This window comes from Pyrgilauda ruficollis, unplaced genomic scaffold, assembly GCF_017590135.1.
Source record: "Pyrgilauda ruficollis isolate IOZ18807 unplaced genomic scaffold, ASM1759013v1 scaffold251, whole genome shotgun sequence".
NCBI classification, from domain to species: domain Eukaryota; kingdom Metazoa; phylum Chordata; class Aves; order Passeriformes; family Passeridae; genus Pyrgilauda; species Pyrgilauda ruficollis.
Genome location: NW_024523834.1, coordinates 216,049 through 228,945, shown reverse-complemented (window position 1 = coordinate 228,945; position 12,897 = coordinate 216,049). Strand labels below are relative to the sequence as shown.

Sequence of the window (12,897 nt, the reverse complement as noted above, 5' to 3'; positions counted from 1 at the left end):
GGAGGATGGAGCCTGGCTGTGGAAGGCTCTGCTCTGGGGTGGAGAGAAGCTGTGCCTTCCCTGAGCCTGGGGAGCCTGCACTGAGGGGGTGTGATAGGGAGGTGGCAGCAAGCCTTGGGCTTTAAGGAGATGCTCCATGGTAAGGGTCATGGGAGAGGGAGCAACTTCCCATGCACACTCCCTTACCTCACCTGTTGTCTCCCTGTGCAGGGGCGCAGAGCCATGGAGCCCATTGTCATTTCAGCCAAGACCATGCTGGAGAGCTCTGCTGGCCTGATCCAGACTGCTCGCTCTCTGGCTGTCAACCCCAAGGACCCACCACAGTGGTCAGTGCTTGCTGGCCACTCGCGCACAGTCTCAGACTCCATCAAGAAGCTGATCACCAACATGAGGTGAGCAGAGTCCTTCTGTGGCTGTGGCTCTGTTCCTGCTGGCACATACCCCTGCCCTGAGCAAGAATTCCTGGGGATGTTTTGGCTTGTCATCTCCTTGGACACAGCTGGTGCAGGCAGGCAAGGGATGGGATGGAAGACACTGTGCCTTTTGTCCTTCCTGGTAGCTGCTCCTCCAGTTCTCTCAAGGGTTGATGGGAACACACACTGATGTGCCCAGGCTCTATCATGCTGGGTTGCCCCAAAGCCTGGGAGAGGGGTCTTGCCCCTCACCGCCACCAGCCAAGGCTGGGGTTGAAGGGGTGGTGTAGCAGCTGCCAGTGCTTGGCTGATTCATCTGTCACTCAGGGACAAAGCTCCAGGACAGCGGGAGTGTGATGAGGCTATTGAGGTCCTGAACAGATGCCTGCGGGAGGTGGACCAGGCATCCCTCGCTGCCATCAGCCAGCAGCTGGCCCCCCGACAAGATATCTCCCAGGAGGTGGGTCAGGGGCATACTGTGGGCAAACCTAAGTGACTGGGCATCCTTCCCCAGACTCTCAGCAGCATGAAGGGACCCCAGCCCTGCTGCAGCCTCATGCAATACCCTCTCTTTCCACAGGCATTGCACAATCAGATGATCACAGCTGTCCAGGAGATCAGTAACCTGATTGAGCCTGTTGCTGCTGCAGCACGGGCCGAGGCCTCTCAGCTGGGGCACAAGGTAATGGGGGTATGGCACTTGGTGCCTGGGGAGGAGAGGTACAATGCAGCTGGGGCGGAAGCTGCTGGTGCTGACACTGCTCTTCCTTAGGTGTCCCAGATGGCTCAGTATTTCGAGCCACTCATTATGGCAGCTGTCGGTGCTGCCTCCAAAACACCCAACCACCAGCAGCAGATGAACCTCCTGGACCAGACCAAAACACTGGCTGAATCCGCCTTGCAGATGCTGTACACAGCCAAGGAGGCTGGTGGGAACCCCAAGGTGAGTGGGAGGGGCACGTGTCAGTGGCATGCCCTCCTTTGCATGTGAGTGCTGCACGGTGCACACATGTGTGCCTGACATGGAAAATCCAGGGTCAGTGTGCAGCATCCCTGTTGGGAGGGGAGCCGCTCCTGTCTTCCCTCACCCTGGCTTCTCCTTGCAGCAAGCTGCCCACACTCAGGAGGCTCTGGAAGAGGCTGTGCAAATGATGAAGGAAGCCGTGGAGGACCTGACCACCACCCTGAATGAGGCAGCCAGTGCTGCAGGTGTCGTCGGGGGCATGGTGGACTCCATCACCCAAGCCATCAACCAGGTGAGGGGAGCAAGGAGAGGACCTGGACAGGGTTGGATGTGGGAGAGAGGAGGAGTCAGGGTCAAACCCTACAAGCTAAAGACCTTGTGGGTCATCTGGAGCCAGAATCTCCTGCTGGTCTCTTGCAGCTGGACGAGGGGCCCATGGGCGAGCCAGAAGGTACCTTTGTGGATTACCAGACCACGATGGTGAAGACAGCCAAGGCTATTGCAGTGACTGTGCAGGAAATGGTGGGTGCAAGCAAGCCTGTCACTGTAGAATGCACTGCCTGCCACTGAGTCAGGCTACTGCCCTCCTTGCCCTGTCCAACTCCTGGTCTTCTTCCACCAACAGGTCACCAAATCCACCACCAACCCAGATGAGCTGGGCATACTGGCCAACCAACTCACCCATGACTATGGGCAGCTGGCACAAGAGGCCAAACCGGCTGCCCTCACTGCTGAGAATGAGGAGGTGCGAGCCTGGGGGAAGTGCTGGAGTGTGATGTGGAGCAGAGCAGGGGCTGTTGGGGCGTGAGAACAGAGGACAGGGACACTTGAACCTCCCATTGGAGCTGGGGGCAGGCAGTTTTCACACCTTCCCTGAAACATGACATAGAAACAAGGAGCAAAGCTGTGTTTCCTTTTTCCTTCCCCTGAGTGGGAGGATTGGGAAAGAGGAGCTGGGTGGTGAGTGTTTCCCAGTGGGTATCACAGATGCAGGGCTTAGTTCCCTGCTGACTCTGTCACACACACATTCCTCTGCAGATCGGCTCCCACATCAAGCGTCGGGTGCAGGAGCTGGGTCATGGCTGTGCTGCCCTGGTCACCAAGGCTGGAGCCCTGCAGTGCAGCCCCAGCGATGCATACACCAAGAAGGAGCTGATAGAGAGTGCACGCAAGGTTTCTGAGAAGGTAGGTGGTCAAGAGGTGAGGTGGGAGGGATAATGGATTCAGCCATGTGCCCTTGGAGCCACCACTCCAAGGGTGGTTTCCTGGTCCTGTTGGAATCTGTTGGCTTTCTTGGCCATACTCCCCCTGCTCAGCTGATGGCGGCGGGGGGGGGAGGATGGATCCCCCTCTGGAGACATTATAACAGCAGCTGGTGGGTGAGTGTGATGGCCATGTGCTGCAGCCTGCCTGGCAAAACTGACCTACACACTGGTGACAGGCCAGGGCTCTCCAGATCAGTTCTTGCAGAGTTGGGCAAAGCATCTGCAGCAGTGCTTGCAGCTCACACTCAGTGATCAGTCTCCCCTTCACCTTTTGCTGGCATCCTGTCCATCAAGTCAATCTAAAGAGCATGCTTCTGAAGAACAGATGAAGAAATGTGGCTTAAAAAGTCTAGTTGATATGGGTAGAGCAGCAGTGCAAAAACACTAACAGTAAACACTTGTTAGTTGTCCCTGGCATCTGCAAATCTTACTAATTTGAAAACTAGCTGAGTCCAGCATCTCTTAGGCCACCAAACATGATAGGTGCAAGATAAAAATAAATAACTGGAAGCTAAGAAGGGGGTGCAGACCAAAACATTTCCAGTTCCTCTGCCTGGTATGAAGCAGCTACACTCTTGGGGGTGTTGGAGGTGTGTGCAGTGAGGGTTCCCTGAACCTGTTCTGCTCCCCCAGTCACTTTACTTGTACCCCACAGGTGTCTCATGTGCTGGCAGCTCTTCAGGCTGGGAACCGTGGGACACAAGCCTGCATCACAGCAGCCAGTGCTGTCTCTGGCATCATTGCTGACCTTGACACCACCATCATGTTTGCTACAGCAGGAACCCTCAACCGGGAGAACTCTGAGACCTTTGCTGACCACAGGTACCCAGGCACCCTGTCCAGCCTCTGATCAGACAGAGACAGGGGTGTCAAGCTCTGTCCCATGGTTTTTCTGAGCTAGGGACCAGCCCCAAGGAGAGCTTCAAACTCAGGTCGTGCTAGCTCAATTTCCTAGCTTGTACATGGGAAAACCAGGATCCACAGTCTCTCTGTACCCCAAGGACCATGGGTGCAGTAGAGAGCTGTGTCCTCCCTGACACACTTTTTCTCTCCAGGGAAGGCATCTTGAAAACAGCCAAGGCACTGGTGGAGGATACCAAGGTGTTGGTGCAGAACGCCACAGCCAGCCAGGAAAAGCTAGCCCAGGCTGCCCAATCCTCTGTGTCCACCATCACCCGCCTGGCAGAGGTGGTGAAGCTGGGTGCTGCCAGCCTGGGATCTGAAGACCCAGAAACCCAGGTATGATTGGGTGTGTGGGCTAAGTGGAGGCTGCTGGTAGCTTGTTTGGAGGGGTTGAGGGATGCAGATGTCATGTGGTGCTCAGGCTGGATGCCAAGAGCTGGGGAGAGACGGGGCTGGGCTTTGGCTGGTGCTGGCTGAGCGGGACTCCCTGTGTGCCCTGTGGTGCCCAAATCTCTCACTGCTGGGCCACACCACCCCCAGCCTAAGTGTGACTTTAGCTCAGCCATTCCCCTGATCTTGCTCTCTGCAGGTGGTCCTGATCAATGCTGTGAAGGATGTGGCCAAGGCACTTGGAGACCTGATTGGTGCCACCAAAGCAGCTGCTGGCAAAGCTGGAGATGACCCTGCTGTCTACCAGCTGAAGAACTCAGCCAAGGTCTGTGCTGGTTGTGATGGAAGGAAGGGGAGGAGGCAGTGGGGCTGGAGAAAGAGAAGGAGTTTTTTTCTGCCTATGTGGGCACAGGAACACCACTGGGGTGCAGTCAGGACAAAAGGGTAGGAAGGGACACATAAAAGGTGGAACACAGCTTGCAGAGGAGCAATTGAGGCAGTTTGAATGCAGTATGGGGATGGGGCAGTTTTGAACCAATCTACAGGGGAAGATCAGGTGCTGGCAACAGGCCAGAACTTGTGTGGGGATTCACCTGGCTCTCTCTCTCCTTCAATAGGTGATGGTGACAAACGTCACTTCCTTGCTGAAGACAGTGAAGGCTGTTGAGGATGAGGCCACGAAGGGGACACGGGCCCTGGAGGCCACCATCGAGCACATTCGCCAGGAGCTGGCGGTGAGTACGGCCGCGGGGCTGTGGCTGCCACGCTGCTTGCCTGCCGCCCTGCCCCTCACCGCTGCCTCTTGCCTCGCAGGTCTTCTCCTCCCCAGTGCCTCCTGCCAAGGTCTCCACCCCAGAGGACTTCATCCGCATGACGAAAGGCATCACGATGGCCACAGCCAAAGCGGTGGCCGCTGGCAACTCGTGCCGGCAGGAGGATGTCATCGCCACGGCCAACCTGAGCCGCCGGGCCATCGCAGACATGCTGCGCTCCTGCAAGGTGGGGCAGGCAGTGGGTGTGGATCTCTAGCACGGATTTGTGGGTGGAGGGGGATGGTGCTGGATGTGAATAGGGGTTTCCCTCTGTCTGGGTTGCAGGAAGCAGCCTACCACCCGGAGGTGAGCGGGGACGTGCGGCAACGGGCGCTGCGCTTCGGCAAGGAGTGTGCTGATGGCTACCTGGAGCTGCTGGAGCATGTGCTGGTGGTGAGTGTCCCCACTCCGGTTCCCAGGGTGGGCAGAGGCTGACCGTGGATTGCCTGGGTGTTCCCCAGATCCCCAAGGTCCTCTGGGCTCTTCACCTTTTCCCACTGAGCCCTTTGCACAGCCCACGTCACTGCCTGTGCTGGCACAGCATGTGTCCGTGCCCCTGCCATGGAAGCAGATGTCAGAGGGCTCAACAGGCTCTAAGAAAGGTATTTTGCTAACAACAGATGGAGATTAACTGACTGCAAACAGATGGAGGCTGGTAATCAATAACATGGTAGCATAATCTTGTAAAAACACAGCTTCCAGTAAAAGTGATAGGAATAATAGACCTCAGGCAGTGGGAAAACAAAGTGTCATGCCCACAGCACTATGTGTGGGAGATGGACAGTGCCTGCCATAACAAAGATAATGACTGGAAGCGCCCACTGCACTCTTTTGATCCAGTCTCCCTCTGATTGAGTCCTCCCAAGGACTTCAGCTGCAACATTAGTTTACAAGAAGTAAATTAAGCTTCTAGCACGGTAGGAAAGATCCAGTTAAGTCATTCCAACAGTTTGCATTCTTGGCAAGACCACAGAAGTAGAGTCAGGGGCACTGTGAGGATGTGCACACTCAACTCGTGGTGCTGTGAGATCTCTCAAACAGGACAAAGACTGACAATGATTCAGCTCCGTGTCAAGGTTGCACTAAGCTGGTTAGTGAGAGTCTGCTGTCTGGGATCACCAGCTACAAAGTGGTGGAGCCTAAACTGTGGTTTCCTGCAGGGAAAGCTCCCTTAGGCAGAGGGTAACCAGCACTGGCAGCAGCAGGGGGAGGTGGGCAGGAATCGATGGCTAGAAATCAAAGCTGCGCAGAGGAGAAGTCACAGGTGGTTTTATTCAAGGGAGGTAACCACTGGGGTACAGTTCCAAGGGGAGCAGTGAGTTTTCCATCCTCTGCATCTAGATCAAATGTCTGCCTGGAAGATGCTTCGGGCACCCATGAATCATGGCAGCCAAGGCTGGAGCGCTGAGTAGAAATTCTCTGGCTGACCTGTTGTTAGCAGATGATTAGGCTAATGACTTAGTGTGGCAGTGCCCGAGGTCAGCCTACTTGCAGGAACACGCCATTCCCCTGTATTTTGTATTTTGATTGTGTTACCATCCTGCTGCTGTGCAATGTTTTGACTATCATGCATTGGAACATCCTTAAAAATGTTCACTGGAGGTGTCTCTTAGTAAGCTTGTAGCCTCCGAGATGCCTTCAGCTCCAGACAGAGATCATTTAGCAGTTTTAAACACGTTGTCAGAGCAGACAGCAGACTTAATAATAAGGCATTTAGACTAGATATGCTCATGAGGGTAAACCAGCCATCACTGTGTGCCATCAGCTTGAGTACTCTGAGCCTCACGCCGCTCTGGTCACTCTGCTGGGATGGCCTGGCACAAGGTCAGGAAAAAGCCATTACTCACCTCAGTCTCCACAGCACTCTGGTCTGCCAAGCAGAGGCAGGAGTGAAGCTCACAGGTCCTGTTTATCAAAGGACAGCAGGTTCCTGGGAAACCACAAGCAGGAAGGATCTAGGGGAATGGGAGGGGAGATGGCAGATGGCAGATGGGGTGCTGCCTCATTCCCCAGCAGCAGCAAGGTCATTGCTGTACACTTTATCCCCAAGGGAACCAGTGCCTTCTGCAGAGCATGAACAAGTATGGTTAGGGTTCAAGAATAAGGGTTATTTGTCTCAGGCTGGAAAACATGGCTCCCGGCAGAGGAGTGGGAAAGCCTGCATATTTCACTGGGGAGGGGTAGGAATTTGAACCTCCATGGGGACTTGGTATTTAGTAACAATAGGTCTCTCCCTCCAAAAGCAGAGAGATTCCATGGCTCAAAACTGCAGTGAAGCAATTCAGGGTGGGGAGAGCTAAGGTGCAAAGGGTGTGTGGTAGGTGGCTCTTCTGTCTGTGGGAGCCTCATCCAGGTGCCCTGTCTTGCCCAGCCCTGCAAGGCTGAAGAGCGAATACTGGCAGCACAGCTCCCCACCCAGGATCTCTGATCCTTTGTTCCCACTTCTCCTCTTGGCTGCCCTTCACCCCTCACCAAAAAGCACCCACCTTCCCCTACCCTCCCCTGTCTCCCCTCATTCTGGCTGGGGCGTTCACTGCTTTCTTTTCTCTCTTCTCCCTCCTGTCTGTCAGCCGGTGAGTAAGGCAACACTGGGGTGCCTGCTGGTCTCTAACCTCAGCATGAGCCTTGCTCATGGCGTGTCTGTGTGCCCAGCCCAGTGCTGGGGTGGGACTTGGGTGTGTCCACAGGGACCCTGAGGTCCTTGTGTTTGTGTTTGTGTACTCACCCCTGCTCTAGCTGCTGTCTGGTGCAAGTTGGGCCAGCAGTGAGCTCTGCTTGTGCATACAGACCCTGTGTGCGTGCACACGTGTGCTGTGGTGTGTGCATGTGTCCCTCCAACCCAGGGAAGGACCCTTAGGGCACTGCCTGCCACCTCATCCTGATGGGGCCAGCCCTCCTCGGCTGGGATGTCACTCCAGGGTATGCCCCTTTGCCCAGCTTGTGTTTGCAAACAAACGTCCGAAATGGGGACAGTGAAGGAGGTATGCGTCTGGAGCTTGAAATTATTTGCAGGGGAGAAATTTTGGTGTGGGTAGCTGCTGAGTGCAGAAAGGCTTGTGCTGAGGGTCTTGTGTCTGTAAGATGTCCCAGAAGCTGTGGATGCAGGAGGGCCCTAGGGAAGCTCATCCTATCCTGGGGCACAAATAGAATAGCCAGACTGACTTGAGAAAGCATCTCAGACAGTGCCTGACATGTACACGTGTGGGATCCCACCCTACTTCCCAGGGAAGCACACCCCAAACAGACCTATGAAGTTCCCCTTTTCCAGGTGCTTACATCTGCTCCTTCCCTGCAGATCCTGCAGAAACCAACCCATGAGCTGAAGCAGCAGCTGGCAGGCTACTCCAAGCGCGTGGCCAGCTCTGTCACTGAGCTCATCCAGGCAGCCGAGGCCATGAAAGGTAAGGAAAGATCCTGCTCAGAGGGACATAACCAAGGGCTGGGATTAGGGTGAAAGGCTCAGCGGCTCCTGGAGGAGGCAGGGAAACTCAGAAATGAGACTGCATGCAGGTGTGACCTGCCTGGCTTCCTGGTGTTCCTAGGGACAGAGTGGGTTGACCCAGAAGACCCCACTGTCATCGCTGAGAATGAGCTGCTGGGGGCAGCAGCTGCCATTGAGGCTGCAGCCAAGAAGCTGGAGCAGCTGAAACCAAGAGCCAAGCCCAAGGTAGTAGTGCTGAGCCTTGTCTGACCTTCGTGCTCAGTGTGGGGTGGGCTGGGGCTCTTTTGCCTGTGCTTTAGCCAGGTTTGAAGGCCCATCTGACAGCTGGTCCCTTTTCCTGTACTCCTGCTACCTCCCACATCCCCAGCTGAACTTTCCTTGGGTACCCCATGCCCCGCTTCACTCCATAGCCCTTAATCCAGCTTTATATGTTTGCCCTCAGCCCCCTGCAGCCATCCTCCTGTTCTACTCCATCTGTCCCAGCACTCCTGCTTGGGACTCACACTCTGCTTTTGCCCACAGCAAGCAGACGAGAGCCTGAACTTTGAGGAGCAGATCCTGGAAGCTGCCAAATCCATTGCTGCAGCCACAAGTGCCCTGGTGAAGGCAGCCTCAGCAGCTCAGCGGGAATTAGTGGCCCAAGGAAAAGTAAGGCTGTAAGAGGGGAAGAAGAAAATGTAGAGAATGGTTCTCCCTTCTTCTGGGGCTGCTTGCAACCTTCATGCCTGTGACAGGAGGTGTGCAGGGTGGTGACCCTTACTCCTCCCCTCCTTCACAGGTGGGTGCCATCCCAGCCAACGCAGTGGATGATGGACAGTGGTCCCAGGGTCTCATTTCAGCTGTGAGTATCAAGGTCATGCCAAGGGGTTGAGGGGGAAACTTCCCTCTTGACTCCTGTTGCAAACACGAGCATGTTCTGCCCTTTTCCTTGTCATCAGTGGAAGAAGCAGCCATGCTTCTTCCTCCTTCTCCAACATGCTATGGAAGGTAGTTCTTTCCATCCCATGTCCCACAACCTCGCTGGAGCCGATCAGGGCTCCTGTTCCTCCCCTGACAGCCTCTCTTGCCACAGGCACGCATGGTGGCTGCTGCCACCAACAACCTGTGCGAAGCCGCCAACGCCGCGGTGCAGGGCCATGCCAGTGAGGAGAAGCTGATCTCCTCTGCCAAGCAGGTGGCTGCTTCCACAGCACAGCTCCTGGTGGCCTGCAAGGTGAAGGCTGACCATGACTCGGAGGCCATGAAGCGGCTCCAGGTGAGTCCTAGGCCGCCACTTCAGCCCCTGTTGTTTGAAGGGTGCCTGGGAGTGGCGTGAGGGCACATGGACGCTTTCGGGGGCTCACACTCTCTGCCTGTAGGCCATCAATGGGAAGCTCATTGGAACACAGGCTCCAGGTTGCTTGGATTTCACTGCTAGCTGTGTGCCAGGCATGTGAGTGATGCTGGGCTGCTCAGCCTGGCAGCATTCAGGAACAACGACCTAGCACAGGAATACCTGAAATGGGTGCACTTCCTCAGTGGCATTCAAGAGGTTAATGTGTGGGGGGCATGTTCCGTAGCACCGTTAATCCCCAGAGGCCATGGCACACAAGAGGTTAATGCCCATGTGTTGAGGGGTTAACACGGGATCTCAGCACTGGGGCCAAGGGCTGGGGAGACGCAGCAGGACTGCCTCCGAGTCCCTGCCCTGCTGCTCAGAGAGGAGCCAGAGCCTGGCTGGGAGCAGAAGCGCCTGAAATGGTCATGAGCGGGTGACAAGGCAGCGAACCATGTAAAGGAATCCCTGCCTGCAGCTCCCAGCACTCCTGGCTGCCAGTCCTGCCTGCTGCCCAGCCTGAGGCAGGAGTTCCTTTACACCCCTGGACAGCAATCATACTCTGGGGCTGTGACTCACACTGATGCTTTCCTCCTTCCTGCTGCAGGCCGCTGGTAATGCCGTGAAGAGGGCGTCAGACAATCTGGTGAAGGCAGCACAGAAGGCAGCTGCCTTCCAGGACCACGATGAAACGGTGGTGGTGAAGGAGAAGATGGTCGGAGGAATTGCACAGGTGAGGAGTGAGACTGCTCAGGGCAGGAGCACCTCTAGGTTGCCACCACAACCTGTGTGTGCCAGTCTCAGAAGCATGTCCTGGAAACCAAGCACAGTCATGTCTTGAGAGAGCCTCACAAAAATGCTGTGAGTTCACCCATCCCACTGTATCATTGCAATGGGCCCCCAGCCGGGTAATAATTGGCACAGACTCCATGTATTATGGAAGGCTGATTAATATATCTGTATTAAGAAACCCATACTTTTATACCTTAGTTCGCTACAGGTGTACTTGATTGGTCCTTTAGTCCAAACACCATCACCATTGGCTAATTAAGAAACCACCCTTTGGTAAACAAATCTCCATAATATATTCCACATGTTCACAATACCAGGTGCAGCAAGTTAAGAATTGTTTCTTGTTCTTTTCTCTGATCTTCTCACAAACTTTTCCCAGAGCAATGCCTGGGAAAGTTGTGTTTTGCTCTGTGGCCAGAGAGCTGCTGCCACACCACTGAGCACCAGTTAAACAATGAGGCCTCACCTTATCCCACCACAAGTAGCAGTGGGTGATGGTGCATGCTCCCAGGAGTGTAAAGCCCTGACTTCTCCTTGGTGCAGAGCCCACAGTATCCTTTTGTGACACAAGGAAAAAGTAGAGCAGTGGGTAGAGGACAAGATCTACCTCGTGTGGGGTGTCACAGTGCTGGCTCCCTGCAGCTGTGACCCTCTACACAGCACATGGGGCAGAGCCCAGAAGCTCTGCTGTTCTGCTTTATGTCCAGAGTACCATGCTCCCGCCCAGGAACAAACAGTCCTCATGCCCAGTGAGGCAGTGGCTGTGATGGGAGGGAAGCAGCAGCCAGAGAACACAGCTCTGGGGTTGACACTGCTGTGGCAGAGGCTCTGGCCATCCCTGTGGGAGGCAGTTGTGACCTCAGGGCTCTCTCCTGGCAGATTATTGCCGCCCAGGAGGAGATGCTGCGCAAAGAGCGGGAGCTGGAGGAGGCGCGGAAGAAGCTGGCAATGATCCGGCAGCAGCAGTACAAGTTCCTGCCCTCGGAGCTGCGGGACGAGGAGCAGAACTGAGCCGCACGCCCTCCGCTCGCCGCACAGACTGCCGCCTGCTCACCTGCCTGCTCCTATTTAAGACGACTCGCCACAAGCAAAGGGCTGTCTGGGCTAGACCAGAGCTCTGCCCGCACCCAGAGCAACGGGACTAACTCGGCTGCCCCTCCAAGCCGGTGCTGCACCAGCAACTCCGCTTTGCTGCCCAGCCCACCTTCCCATGCACACCCAAGGCACAATCAGAGCGCTCGGAGGGACTCGGTTGGGGTGGGAGCCGGGGCTGCACTGGCTCAGGGCTCACCCGCCAGCCCCGGGGTGCGGGCCCACAGAGCTCTCCACTGCAAGGGGATATTTACTTGTGCCTTCTTCCTTCCCTCTTGTGCCCCTTTCTTTCTCTCCTCCACGCGGGATGGGGACAGGCAGGTGGCTTGCCCTCTCCTGTGCGATGGCGTGCAGGGAGCAGCCATCCCTCGCTAAGCTCTCGCGTGGAGCTGCCTTTCACCTCCAATGCCTTATTGCTGGCTGAATCTTCCTCTGCAGCTGTCCTGGAAGGCCCTGAGTCCACCCCATGAGTATCTTTTTCAGCCCAGGGTCCTCTGTGGAGCAGCAGGGCTGGAAGCCACAGTGCCTCCACTCAGGATGGGGGATGATGTGATGAATTCACCCCCCCAGAGCTGTTTTTTGCCTTCCTGCAGGGCTTTCCCCTGACTGCGGCCCCAGCCAGCTCTGCCTTCCTCCTTCTTCCCAAGTGCCTGCATTGTTTTCCAAGATCTGCAGTATTTTTGTAACTTTTTCATTTCTCTAGTATTGAGCCTGCAGCTTCCAAAGTTCATTTATTTCCCTGCCTGCTCATGCCCTGCACACTAACACCCGGCTCTCGCCGGGGTCCCGTAGCCCAGCATCCCACCCCTCCTCGGCTCCGGGACCCCCGTCCCTTCCCCTTTGCACTCGCTGAGGCTTCTCTCACCATTTTGATACTTTAAGCATCCCATATTAAAGATTGAAGGAAACCAGCTCCCCCCTAAGCCTCCGGGGTGGGGTGGGGGATGCCAGTGTCTCCTCAGAAAGACGCATTCAACAATAAAATCTGGTTTTCCTGCTCTCTTGCCAACTGGGTATCAATGGGCCTCTCCAGGAGAAGGGGAGGGCAGGGGGGCCTGGGCGCCTTCCCTCCCGGCAGAGGGAGGGGGGAGTGTACCACGGGTGCTTATACAGCATGGAAAATATTTGAGGCACGTCCAGCCCCAGGCACCCGGCAGGCCGGACCCCCGCTGCCAGCCATGTGCTGGCCTCGCAGGTGCTGCCGGGGGGCCACCACTGCAGGAAGGGATCTTGCGGATTTTGTTTCTTGGGGATTTGGGCTTCAGGGAAGGCAGGGGGGGTGTTTGTGTGTGGAGCTCAGCTCCTGGCCCCATTCCTGCTACCAGCCAAATACACTCCTGGGTAGGGTGCAATAGGGGTGCAGGTGGAGCGGCTCCCACCCCATAGTCACTGGTGGGCCATCAGTGGGGAAGCAACAGTCTGTTGTGGTGTGGGTCTGGGAATGTGGCCGGAGCCTTCCCGGCTGCCAGCGTTGATCTCACGCCCCGAAATAGCCCCCCAGAGCCAACC

The 12,897-nt window shown here is 56.0% G+C and overlaps 1 protein-coding gene across 5 annotated transcripts in view; it reads left to right on the top strand.

Moving 5' to 3' along the window:
- TLN1 (talin 1) overlaps positions 1-12,386 on the top strand; it is a 35,127-nt gene extending 22,741 nt beyond the window's left edge. For 4 of the 5 annotated variants that reach the window (XM_041470955.1, XM_041470956.1, XM_041470957.1 and 1 more), the window contains exons 37-58: positions 211-392; positions 741-873; positions 994-1,095; positions 1,186-1,356; positions 1,520-1,669; positions 1,798-1,899; positions 2,003-2,122; positions 2,416-2,562; positions 3,298-3,464; positions 3,698-3,881; positions 4,135-4,260; positions 4,553-4,669; positions 4,749-4,934; positions 5,033-5,140; positions 7,318-7,320; positions 8,043-8,148; positions 8,290-8,414; positions 8,712-8,837; positions 8,968-9,030; positions 9,262-9,444; positions 10,112-10,237; positions 11,176-12,386. In XM_041470955.1, the coding sequence (XP_041326889.1) occupies positions 211-392; positions 741-873; positions 994-1,095; positions 1,186-1,356; positions 1,520-1,669; positions 1,798-1,899; positions 2,003-2,122; positions 2,416-2,562; positions 3,298-3,464; positions 3,698-3,881; positions 4,135-4,260; positions 4,553-4,669; positions 4,749-4,934; positions 5,033-5,140; positions 7,318-7,320; positions 8,043-8,148; positions 8,290-8,414; positions 8,712-8,837; positions 8,968-9,030; positions 9,262-9,444; positions 10,112-10,237; positions 11,176-11,307 (2,859 nt within the window). In that variant the 3' untranslated portion in view covers positions 11,308-12,386. The remainder of the gene's footprint in view (positions 1-210; positions 393-740; positions 874-993; positions 1,096-1,185; positions 1,357-1,519; positions 1,670-1,797; positions 1,900-2,002; positions 2,123-2,415; positions 2,563-3,297; positions 3,465-3,697; positions 3,882-4,134; positions 4,261-4,552; positions 4,670-4,748; positions 4,935-5,032; positions 5,141-7,317; positions 7,321-8,042; positions 8,149-8,289; positions 8,415-8,711; positions 8,838-8,967; positions 9,031-9,261; positions 9,445-10,111; positions 10,238-11,175) is intronic. The other variant, XM_041470960.1, reaches the window with a different exon arrangement.
- The last annotated feature ends 511 nt before the right edge of the window (positions 12,387-12,897 follow it).